The sequence below is a fragment of the Zingiber officinale genome, chromosome 6A, assembly GCF_018446385.1.
Source record: "Zingiber officinale cultivar Zhangliang chromosome 6A, Zo_v1.1, whole genome shotgun sequence".
Lineage (NCBI taxonomy): Eukaryota > Viridiplantae > Streptophyta > Magnoliopsida > Zingiberales > Zingiberaceae > Zingiber > Zingiber officinale.
In genome coordinates this window covers 140,329,310-140,342,391 of record NC_055997.1, presented here as the reverse complement: position 1 = coordinate 140,342,391, position 13,082 = coordinate 140,329,310, and the positions used below count along the sequence as shown (strand labels likewise).

Below are 13,082 nucleotides of genomic sequence, written 5' to 3'. Positions count from 1 at the left end.
CGGGCACATCGATAGGGGGAGCTAAGGCAAACCCTAAGGTAACCTCTAAGGTTCATTTTTGCAATTCTAATAAAATGCATGCTAGGAATTTTATTGCACTTGTCGATAATAACAAGCATGATAACCTTAGGAATCAATACATGTGCTTAGGAGCTAAACATGTGAGTCTAGATAAGGATAATTCTAGAAAGGCTAACCCTAGGATCAACCCATCTAAGGCTAAGGATAACCTAGGTAGGAATCCTAAATCAACTAGACATATGCCTAGGAATACCTCAAGGAAGAGTGATAAATCAAAAATTGAGGTATTAGAGAAGGAGAATCAAGTCTTGAAGTCAAGACTTGATACTTTGGAAAAGACTCTTAAGAACTTGGAGAAGTCATCTCTAGGGTTTAAGAGTCAAAAACCCAAGTCCAAGGACAAGAAAGGTTTGGGTCACAAACCTAAGTCCCAAATGGTCAAGCCCACTTACCACAATGTTCCATTTGATTATGGAACAAAACCTAGGGCTAGGAAGACCATTACCAAGGTTACAAGGGGAGTCACCCCTATAGTTGACCTTGATGAGACCCAAATGACCAAGGCTTCAAAGCCTAAGAGGGTCATTAGGAGGGTTGCTAGGGAAGTTATCCCTAGTGAATATTTAGTGAACCCAATGAGCTCTAATAGGTATTGGGTTCCTAGGAGCATCTTCTCTATCCCATAAATGGGTTAGAGAGTGTCAACTCCAATTAGAAGGGTAGTTAACCCAACTTTGAGGAAATTGACACTCAAGGAGCATTTTCAAGGTTTTGATAACCTTTGAAGATGAAAAAGAATTATTATTTACTCCTTGAAGAGTAAATTGTGTCATATTTGAAAAATATCGATTTTAAACTTATTTGGCACAATTTAAGAAAACCTAGAGAAATACCATAATTGGGATTTTGGTTTCTCTTAGGGATATATGGGCAATCTAGGGTTAGATTTTAAGTTAGCAAAGGCTAAGGATACTTAGATAGGGAATTTAGGTATTTTATTTGAGCTAACTTGCCATGACTAGTTGCCCTCACATGTCATGACATCATGTTTAGTTTTACTATCATTTGAAATGTCATGATAATGCTTAGGCTAGTTTTTATGCCATGTTTATTTAAGTTTCAAACTTTATGCCATGACATCATGACATTGGCACATGTGTTCATTTATGATACCATTTTATGCCATGTCATCATCTCTTGCATTATAATCAATGAAATTGATTTAAGGACAAGCATATAATTTGATATTGAGATCAAATTGGTGTTTAAAAAATGCATGAGAACTTAGCCTAAGTTGACCTTAACCCATATCTCACATCAAATTGACTTGAATGTGGTTTGATACACCTTAGATGTGTGTGAGATATTAGGATCATGAGTTAGGATCAAGGTGCATAGTTCTTGTACCTAGATGAGCCTAATTCAAGAAATGGAGGATCATAGGGAAAGCTTGTGTACAAGTCATGTACATCTAGCCCTAAGATTATGGTCCTAAATTCAAATGATTTTAAAAGCATTTTAAAATTGATTTGAAAAACCTTGATGAAGCTTTCCTAGTGATAGCATTCATCATTGAACATTGTGATACAAAGTTGAGTTAAACTTGAACTATTTCAAAGTTTTTGAACTTTGTATCAAGATTGAAAAATGGAAACTATTTTCATAGAAAATTATTTTTCCGTGATAGTATATGGTATGAGGAGTGTATCCTCAAAATTTTACGCTTTTTGGAATTTTCTGGAATTTATTAGGAGTTTCTGAATTTCCGGGAAGGGAAATCAGAAATCTCTGATTTCAGAGTATGGATCGGTCACCGATCGGTCTACGGACCGATCGCTCCACCCTTCGGTGAAATCTGGATCGGTGCGGGGACCGATCAGGTGAGCCTGGCACGCAGAGCCCGATCTGATCATTTTCTGATTTTCAGCTGTTGGTCTGAAATTTCAGCTGGAAGTTGGGTTTTGTGGATTTCTAAAGGTTTGAAACTCGCCAAGACATTGTTGGTGCAATGGTCAAGGGGGAGTTGACCTTTAGGGGAAGTTTTACCTAATTGTCAAGGGGGAGTTGACTTTTAGGGGGAGTTTTTACTCCAAAAGACTTTTAAGGATTAGTGATATGGGATTATCACTAAGTTGATTGTTGAGTTTAGTATCAAGGGGGAAATTAAGAGTTTCAAATGAAAGGTATGGGACTTTCATTAGGAAGAAACTTTTGACCTTGATACCCTCCTTTTTTTTCTTTTTGATGTGTGTCAAAAAGGGGAGAGTAGTCATTGGAGAATTATTGTAGAACCCAAGTTAGGTTATCGGGTTAACCTAAGCTAGGGGAAGAATGTCAAGGAATGTTCTAGGAAGAACATTGGAATTCTTTTTGATGTGTGTCAAAAAGGGGGAGAATTATTGGGGAACCCAAGTTAGGTTATCGGGTTAACCTAAGTTTGGGGGAGAAACGCTCAAGGGAGAATATTGGAGTTTGGAAAGAATGTTCAAGGAAGAACATTGGAAAACCTGAGTTAAGGTTATCGGTTTAACCTAACTTGATTATGGTTTTGTCAAACATCAAAAAGGGGGAGATTGTTGGTGCAACCTTAGGTCAAGGTTGACCTGGTTGACCCGACTCGAGTTGACGTGACTCGAGTTGTATTTTGATGTTTGACTTGGGAAGATTGTCGGTGCAACCTTAGGTCAAGGTTGACCTAGTTGTGTTGCATGTTGATGTTTGACACTCGTGAGAGAGTTCTATTCTTGATGTGGGACAAGAATAGATGTTTGGGAGATTATTGGTGCAAGTAGGTCAAGGTTGACTGGTTGACTGACTCGGAAAAGTCCAAGTATGAAGACTTGGCGGAAAAGTCAAGCGGGGAGCTTGGCTGGAAAAGTCCAAGTATGGAGACTTGGCCTGGAAAAGTCCAAGCAGGGAGCTTCGTGAAAAGTCAAGTATGGAGACTTGGCGGGGAAAAGCAAACAGGAGTTTGGCACGGGAAAAGTCCGGTGAGTGAAGCCGGGAAATCTGGTGAGTGAATCCGGTGAAAATCCTAGTGAGTGAAGCTAGGTGAAGGTGAAAGTCCTGATGAGTGAAGCCAGGCCTGGTAAGTGAAGCCGGTGAAAATCCTAGTGAGTGAAGCTAGGTGAATGGGAAAGTCCTAACTGGGATGTTAGGCGGTGTGGAAAGTCCTGGTGAGGAGAAGTGAAAGTCACAGTGAGTGAAGCGAGGCGGTGAGAAAGTCTAACTGGGATGTTAGGCGGTGTGGAAATCTGGTGAGTGAAGCCGTGAAAGTCTGGTGAGTGAAGCGGGCAAGGAAAATCCAGATGGATCGGGGATGATCGGACTCGGTGTTGGAAAGTCCAAGTAGGTCAAAGGATTGACCGGACACTTGGCGAGGAGTTCTAGCAGTCAAGGGTGACCGGATGCTAGGGATGAAGTACCAATAGGTCAAGGTTGACCGGATATTGGTTTGGAAGTCTTGGGACTTGGTTTGGGCAAAACCAAGCTCGGATCGGTCACCAGACCGATCGGTGATCTATGTTTTCTCGATCGGTCGATGATCGATCGGATCAAGAAACTCTGTTGATTCTTGTCGATCGGTGTGACCGATCGCCAAGCAACAGAAAAGGCGGTGATCGGTCCAGGCCGTCGATATCTGATCGATGCGGGGACCGTCGAGAGCGATGTCGCGGAAGCACGGCCGAGTTAGGATCGATGCGTGGACCGATCCGGTATCTGATCGGTCCACGATCGATCGAGCTACGTGCAGCGGTGATCGATGCGGGACCGATCGGCCGAAGTCTGATCGGTTCGTGAGCCGATCGAGTTCTAACCGTTGACGCAACGGCTAGTTTCTTCGCCGTTTCTCCTCGCGGTATAAAGGGGTGAGGGCTTCAGGGCGACTACTTCCTTTCTTCTTGAGCTTCGCTCTTGAGCTGCTGGTGTGCTCTTGAGCTTTCTTGAGTTTCTTTGAAGCTCTGCGTGAGTTTCTTGCTGGTGTTCTAGCTGCTGGATCTGAGAAGCTGCTGCTTCATCAAGGTTCCAGTCGACAACAAGAGGCAAGCAAGTGTTTTACAATTTCTATTGTTCTTGTTTGTTGTCTCTATTGTTGTACTCCTTTGTTTGCTGTTGCAAAAGATTGTGGTGAGGTTTCTCCACCCACAAGGAGTATATTATTAGCCGGTTCTCCGGGGACTCATCCACCGACGGATTGAGAGGCTTTGTCCACCTTACGGACACGCCGAGGAGTAGGAGTATCATCTCCGAACCTCGTTACATCGACGCGTTGAGGTTTGATCTTCTTGTTTTCGTTTCCTTGTTTGTTTTTCCGCTGCGCTAACGAATTGTAGGAAGAAACGCGATCGATTTGGGGCGGCTATTCACACCCCCCTCTCTAGCCGAGTACGAAGGATCCCAACACTTTATTCATCGTTGATTCCTCAAAATTCTGAGCCTCTTTTTTTTTGCTCTATTCTACACTATCTGTCATGAGAATTTCATGCATATTATGATTTATGTGAGTGACGTTCATGTTTATTTGACTGCAGTTTCTGCAACAACATATATTATGCAAGAGTTGGAGCCTTGGAGGGATCAACACATTGGAAATGAATAGACTAGAGCTTAACTTCTTTGTCCATTAGATTTCAGACTTCATGTGTATAGTTTCTGCAGCATCGTATAATATGCAAGATTAGTTGATGTAAAACTTTAATTATTAAATATTTCTATTTAGTCGTAAAAAAAATATCTGTGCAATTCAGTCCCCCTGAATTTTTTTTTCTAGTTCTACCCTTGTCAACAACCTATTAAAATTAACCAGGAGAGATTAGTATATTAGGTAGAGGTTAAGGAGACATGTTTTTGCATAAAAAGAACAAGTGTAGATCCATAAATCAACACAAATATGTTTGATGAGAGACCGGATATGGTCTCCCTGCTCCAATCTAGATGGTTGTTTGTGCTCCAAGCCACCCTAAATAAGACAATAACCATTGACAAAGAGACATGAGATTATATGAACTACTCTTAGCTTTAGTTCTTGACCATCATGGTAAGGAAGGGGATCCTAAACCATGATAACGTCCTAAAACTACTCATCAAGCTATGAGTTAGAAAGATGTGAATTCCAAGTAAGGTGACTTTGTAAGAGAGTTAGTATTGGGATCAAGACATTGAGGGAGATGAAGGTAAGAAACTTTATATGTCAAGATAAAGTCAAACTTCCTTTTGGGATGCTTAATCTAAAGGCCCCATTAAAAGAGAAATTCTACAAGTCTAGCACCCTTCTAGTCTATGAAAATTTCTATGTTTAAGAGATTATAGAGCTGTGTCTAGAATTAAAACTCTTTTATTCATACTTTTACTATCCAATTTGGATGAACTCAGTGCACACTAATATGTTTGAATTTCTTATTAGTATTGTATAACAATTATTTTATAATAGTAGTCTTGACATAATGGTAAAGTTGTTATCGTGTGATCTAGAAGTCAAGAGTTTGAATCTAAAAAACAGACTCTTATAAAGCAAGGTAAAGCTATGTACAATAAACATTTCCTTAGAACCTCGTATTAACAAGAGTTTCGTGCACCAAACTATTCTTTTATTATATAACAATTGTTTACTTCAAAAGAAACATTATAGGAAGAATTGAAACCCCAAAGAGACATCATATAAAAATGACATAAGACCTCAAGGATACAATTAAGGTATGGACCATAGTTCGATCCTTTACTGGGGCATGAGCTAGCGCCAAATTTGATAGAAAACTTGTGTTGGGCGGGCTTGGTCCAAAGTACCCACGTACGAAAAAATACTAAGAGTTTGCCTTCGCAAATAGAGTACTCATTTCAATATTGGAATAACCTTACAGGGACATCAAAGGTAGTGGAGATCAACTACTGATATATTTCTACGAGCATTTCTGATTGTACTCGGTATGCGAACTAGGAGGGAGGGCCTTTCCACCTCTAAGATGGTTTCATCGTACGATTTTTTCGATCTAAATCGAGCAGGTTTTACATGAAGAAGATTTTGTTCAGCATGTTCTATTCGATACTGGTAGGAGAAGAACCCGACTCGGTATTGTTAAAAAAAGAAAGGAAGCAGAATTAAGTCAACAAGTCAATATGATATAGATCACCCCTTCTTTTTGTGCCAAAGATCTTACCATTTCCGAAGGAACTGGAGATACATTCCTTTTCAATTTTCATTCAAGAGTTCCTGTGTGTTTCCACACCTTTTTTTGAGACCTCGAAAAAGAAAATGGACAAATTCCTTTTCTTAGGAATACATACAAGAAAAATGATGAAGGTTTTACATGAAGAAGATTTTGTTCAGCATGTTCTATTCGATACTGGTAGGAGAAGAACCCGACTCGGCATTGTTAATAAAAGAAAGGAAGCAGAACTAAGTCAACAAGTCAATATGATATGGATCACCCCTTCTTTTTGCGCCAAAGATCTTACCATTTCCGATGGAACTGGAGATACATTCCTTTTCAATTTTCATTCAAGAGTTCCTGTGTGTTTCCATACCTTTTTTTGAGACCTCGAAAAAGAAAATGGACAAATTCCTTTTCTTAGGAATACATACAAGAAAAAGGATGAAGGTAACCCATCATTAACTACTTCATTTTCATTTATTAATTTCATAGTTATTAATTTCATAGTAATAGAAATACATGTCCTACCGAGATAGAATTTGTAATTTACTATCCTCTTGCCTAGTAGGCAAAAATTTACCTATGTGGAAAGACTGATTCATTTGGATCAACTTGAGGGATTAGTCAAGTGAAGCTTGAACGCATGAGTTATCAAAAAAAAAAAAAAGACATCAGGCCTTGAGCAAATGGTCAATAGATCCTCGAATCTAACTAAGATCTCCATATAGACATCATAAAAAAAGTATATAAAGGATATAAAATCTTAGGAAAGTGATTGAGAGATCTTAAAATGACTTGAAAACGCATCTAATGAAAATGAACAAGACCTTAGGAAAGCTACCAAGAGATCCTCAAACCAAAATAAAGAACTCCAAAGAGGTGTCTTGTGAAAACGACATAAGACCTTGGGGAAGTGAATAAATATCCTGAGACCAAATTGAAGATCCTTAAAGAGGCATCGTATAGAAATGGCATACGACCTCAAGGAACTGACTGGGAGATCCTAGGATCGAATTGAAGACCTTAAAAACGGTGTCATTTATAAATGACATACGACCTCATAGAAGTAATCAAAAGATCCTTAGTTTGAACTGAAGGCCCTCAAAAAGACATTATATAGAAATGACATAAGACCTCCATAAAGTGGCTAAGAGATTCTTGTGTGTGCTTCTAATACAAGAATTTAGTGAACCTCTCCTAATTAGAAAATAAATGGTACCTCAACTCATGGATGTTATCTCAAATTGAATGGAGCTCAAATTAAGCGGGATTTTTGAGTTTCCAATTAATTGCCTATTTACTTTATTTTAGTAATAATGTTGGGGAAATAATACTTCATTTATGGTTGGGTTTAACTACATAATTTTGATACGTTGACAATATGATTTAACTATTTCCTATGTTTTGATATTTGCATCAATTATACAAAGATTTGGATAGTCACATTGAGTTCATAGAACTTATCGATTGGATGACATTGAGCTATGAACTTAGTAGATCAACATAAAGCAAGCCCATTGATGATTAAAGAATTGATTGATTGAATAGGAAGTCTATTGGAGGCTCAGGATATAGTTGAGTTGGTTATCTTTAATAGATTTATAAAATTAAGGATTGAATCCCGATAAAGATCGTGAAATTATCATAGATGTAATAGTTAGTTTCGGTTTCTTGATTTACTCCTTGCCAAGATATGGGATAGTCGTAGGGAGTCCAGATCCTCTAGTATGCAGTCCTTAGTCTCTTCTTGATCCCTTCCGTAATTTGCACGTCTGATTGTGGTTGGAATCCGGCCAAAATTAACTGTGATCTTTCCTGGATTCATCTTCCCACCTACGTTTAGTATTGGGTTAGCCAAGCGACCAGAGGCCGTTGGCGGTGAGTGGACTGTTCCTTACTCAGTACCATACAATTCGTCTATCGTTGGTGGCCTCCGACCGTTTGACTCGATTCAAAATTATAACCTAATTAGGAAGGTGAATTCAGAAAAAATCTTATGTGCAAATTACAGAAAACATCAAGAAAAGATGAGAAATTGCGGGCTAAGGATCTGGTTTCAGTCGTGGAAGGACATCAACACGAAGGATTTCAATTTTTTTTTTTGGAATATGAAGCCCATTGAGGTTCCACCATCACGCACCGAATAATGCTCATTCACACCGGTGGACGCACTGATTTGAAGTCAGATGCTTACCAATTGATGACGCTTACCGGAAAACCTAAAACCAAGTGAGATGCTTACCGACCGATGCAGTGTGTAAATTAAATGACGAGCAAATGCGAGAACACGTGCGAGCACTAATGCGAGCACAGTACGCGCACTCTCGATGGCCAGGAGAGCAGAAGACAAGAGAGGGAGAGACAGATGCTGCATTCCGACCAACAACAACCAGCGCAGTGTCTGGGATCGGAAGAATCAACATCAAAGATCACTGCATATGTGGAGAAGTCATTCACCAACTTTTCTGAAACATTTATCAGAAGATACACTTAAAATGAGAGAATTTTTTCAAAAGAGGCACTTAATTTTTCAGATTTTCAAAGGATACATTTATTATTTATTTTATCTCTCCTATGGTGTTGCATTCAAAAAAAAAAATTACCACTACGATACTGAATTTCAAACTATAATACCATTGTGATGTTATATTTCAAAAAATCACACTACTGTGAAAAATCAACATCCAATGGTACTAATTCGAATTTATGCAGTGCCAAAATAGTACTGATTTTTGAAATACGGTATCATTATGGCTTTGATTTTTAACAATCATCATAGTGTTGAGTTTTTAAAATTAATATAATAATAATAATATTGATTTTTGAAATATAATATCATACTGATGTTATTCTTTGAACCTAGCATAGTTGACGGGAGGAATAAAATGAAAAACGATATACCCTTTGAGAAATATAAAAGTTAAGTGAGCCTTCTGTTTTACAATTTTAAATAGGCCTTTTGATCGATTACCGTTTTTGAATGTTTAGATCATTTACTTTGACCAACAATAACATTGATTTTTGAAATGTAGCATCATAATGAAGCTATTCTTTAAATGTAGCACCATAATATTTGATGGGGAAGGTAAAATAAAAAATAAATATGTCCTTTAAAAAATATAAAAGTTAAATACGCTTTTTTAAGGATTCTATAATTTTAAATACGGCCTTTGTTGCTGTTTTTGAATGATTAGATCAGTTATTCCAACAGAAGTATGGACAAGGAATTTACCCTGCTCTCTACTGACCAACGGAACTGAGATTACTCTCCTTTTACATTTCTTGATTCACGCAGTTTCCGCTGCAGGCAACACAGCCAGTTTACACACCCCTTGGTATTTTTGTTTTTTTGATCAATAATAAATGAGTTTAAATAGTAACAAGATACAAAAATTTCCCATGGGTTTACAAAAGAAGAATTAAAATGTAGCAATATTTGAACTTTATAAATTTAAAAGACTTCATTCCCCATAATCAGGCCATCTAAATGGCGGGACAAATTGTTAACAACGACAACAATAAGTTCTTGAAATATTCGGCTTCCAGCAACTCTCATTGAAAATCATTTTTTGTCCACCATGAAGAGCATGCAAATTGAGCAAAGAGCAAAAAAAATGTTCTAAGAATAGAACAAGAACTATAGTTGACATAATAATCAAAAGAAATGATGCATATAGTTATCAGATACCACAAGAAAATATTACATACATATTGTTTTATTCAAGAAGAATAGTAGGTTCTGAAATAAATTTCTTAAGAAGAGCAGCATTGTGATAAAACAGCAAACTCAGTTCGACTTTGAATGCCACACGACACCATTGACAGCGCCACGGATGTCGTGGGCCATTCATCTTTCAGCTGCACTAGAAACACCGATATCCACACCACGGAGATGAAGGGTCTTTAAAGGTAGATCCGCTACGAACATAAGGAAGATGACACAAAGCTCTGAAAGAAAATTCATTTTTTTTTTAATCTGGTACAAAAGGACTATGCTTCATTGATACATCAATGTAGTTGCACACATACATTAGGCTGGGAAACAAAGGAACTTCATAATCATGAAAAATCCATCTAGTTTTTGCCAAGTTGTGAACATACTCATTTAGATGCCTATGATGATATCTCTGACCTCGTTTCCACATGAAGTTCAACTTTCAGTTTTCCATAATCCAGCTTATCAAACTAACACATGAGCAACAGCACTAATAAGTGTGCCTAATAGTTCCAGGAAGAATAATTTTTCTACCAAATGCTGAAATTTTCTACGTAGCCTCTGGTTTGACATGCATCATTGTCAGTTCCTCTTATTTACTTTCAGCCATCCTTTTCCGAATCTCATGTGCTGTATTGAAGATGCCAAGTGTTGGTTTGTTGCAGACGAAACACTTCTTATTCTTTGCATGATGCTGTCAAAAAAAAAAAAATTGTAAATATAATGAATACAAATTAAGGTGTCAGAATGAAGTTGAGCATCCTAACTTAATAACAAAATTTTTACAGCTTAAGCACCAATAGCTAGTACAATTACACATCTTAACCTAGTGAGTCCCATTCCAGTATATATTGACACTGTTAATGATTCTATATAGTAAAAGGTCCAGTTCACATTCATAGCTTCAGTTTGATATGGGAAAAACAAATTCCAAGTCATTTGAATGTGCCAAATCTTGAGAATGCTGAAAAGAGAGTCTTGTGTCAGTGTAGGAACAATGATAACTTAGTGAACCAAAGATATGGGAACAAACTTATAATGAAAGCTTTCAAATCACTTGAGATCTAACATACTACTTTTTGTTTTTTGATAATCTAGGAGTCGGGTCTTCCCCTGCTTTGCCTACTAGGTAAATATGACGCACAACTTATGCACACTTAGAAGACGACCTCCAAGATATTAAACCATGGTCCTCTTATTGCTCCTTGACTGCTTTACCAACGCACTACTACACCCATGGGGGCTTTAACATACTAGCTTTTGCTGATATATAAACTGGTCAACCTTGATAGGTCAAATATAAAGCAATAAAGAGATTGCTATCCAGAAATGAAACAAACATGCATTATGCCGTCAGTGCTAAGATTGGGTGTCCAAAATAAAGCGGTATTTAAACAATTTAACTTTATAGCATGATTTACACTGGAATCACCTTACAAGAACGATATGGTTATTTATGATAAATCAAGATGCATGCATTTGTATAGCAAATATCCTTTCTAATTATGTAAGCGTTTTACTTGGTAGCAGAAGGAAATATATGACACATAACTCGTTAGAATACATGAGAAATTCCATACTGCCATCTTCACACAGTAAGCCCAGCTAACAAACACATTATGCAGATTAAAAGCTTGGACCTTAGCATAATGGCTTGAAAAATTAAATTAAACAATGCATGTGAGTAGCATACAAGCTGAAGGAAATCATTATCAGGAAAAGCATATGCCAACAGATGCAACATAAACATCCCATACCTTTAGAGCACAATGTTCACAGAAGTAGTGTTTGCACTTGGTCACTACCGGATCCTCAAAAGGTTGTCTGCATATAAAACAGGCAAAAGGAAGGATTTCGTCGTCATCGTCGTTGTCATTGCCATCCTCATGATCAGCCTCATCGTCGTCTCCTCTACTGCTTCCTGCGAGTCTCTTTTTCCTTGCCTTCTCAGCCTCATCCCACTCCTTCTCCAGTTGCCACCCTGATTTATAATCCCCTCTATCGTGCATAAACTTACAGGAATCACCATACCCACAATACCCAGTCTCCTTATAGTCCTTACAGATGTCAGGCTGGTAATCAAACCTAGCCGATAACCGGATGTGTGCGGATGCCCTCAGTGGCCCATGGGCACCGCCTGCTTTCTCACCTGCCACTGTCTGTTCTCTCCTGAACCCTGCTTTGTAATCGGTGTACCCGTGGATCCCCTTGTATACCTTTTCATCGCCCCCTCCGCCAGGCTTGGACTTGCCCTTGAGACCCTCCTCCGCCCTCTTCAGCACCCTCTCGCGGATGGCGCGGGCGTCCTTGGAGAACTCGGTCTCCGTCTCGAGCGATGCGGTGGCGCGGCTGTCGTGCTGGACCTGGATCTCCTTGGACGAATCGAACTGGAACAGGGCGCCAGCCTGGATCCCGCCTGCGTCTTTGTCAGGGTTATCAGTAGTGCCGTACTCATCGGAGGCTTTGGAAGAGGGCTTGGAGGAGGACGAAGAGAAGGAAAGTTTATTGTCAGCAAACTTCTTAGCTTTAATAGTAACGGGACCGGAGGACGGAGCATCATCGCCGGAGTCATTTTCTTCATCGGAGTAAGCTTTTCGCTTGCGGATGTTCTTTTGCCTTGGGGGCTTGCGGAAGAAATTGCAGACATCGCTAGATTCCGCCATGGATTGAGATTGAAAATTGGTGTTTTGCTTGTATTAGGGAAGGAATCGACGAAACGAAGAGTTAGGGTTCTTCCTTATTTACCTGTATCCGGTGTGGGTTCCACAATGAGTATCTAATCTCCAATAAAAAGACAGGTGGAAGCTTGGGTGTCACGCTTAGGTTCAACGAAAATAAATAAATGATGATATAAATTATTAATTTTTGCAAAAATAAATCATAAAATCATTATTTAAATCTGCATGCAATTTTTTTCCCAGTGAATATAAATAAAACAAATGACATTGAATATATCTACAACAATTGAGATGACTAGATTTTAAAAAATATAATAAAATTTATTTCTGAAATTAATTTGAATTTAAAATATAAGGTTAAAAACAGAAGGTTATAAATTTTATTGTCATTTTATACTTTTTAAAGTTTAGACAATAATTATTTTAAAAATTATTCGATGTTATAATTAAATTTAATCAACAAATTTATTTATTTATTTTAATTTGAAAATATTATTAGATATTTTTGATAGTTATTCA

The 13,082-nt window shown here is 38.2% G+C and overlaps 1 protein-coding gene across 1 annotated transcript; it reads right to left on the bottom strand.

The window, feature by feature from the left end:
- Nucleotides 1–10,119: 10,119 nt before the first annotated feature.
- LOC121998341 (zinc finger CCCH domain-containing protein 1-like) lies at nucleotides 10,120–12,615 on the bottom strand. Its single transcript, XM_042553239.1, has 2 exons — nucleotides 11,643–12,615; nucleotides 10,120–10,579 (listed from the first exon to the last, which is right to left on the bottom strand). The coding sequence occupies exons 1-2, from the start codon at nucleotides 12,546–12,548 to the stop codon at nucleotides 10,478–10,480; spliced, it is 1,008 nt and encodes a 335-aa protein (XP_042409173.1). The 5' UTR covers nucleotides 12,549–12,615; the 3' UTR covers nucleotides 10,120–10,477.
- Nucleotides 12,616–13,082: the final 467 nt, after the last annotated feature.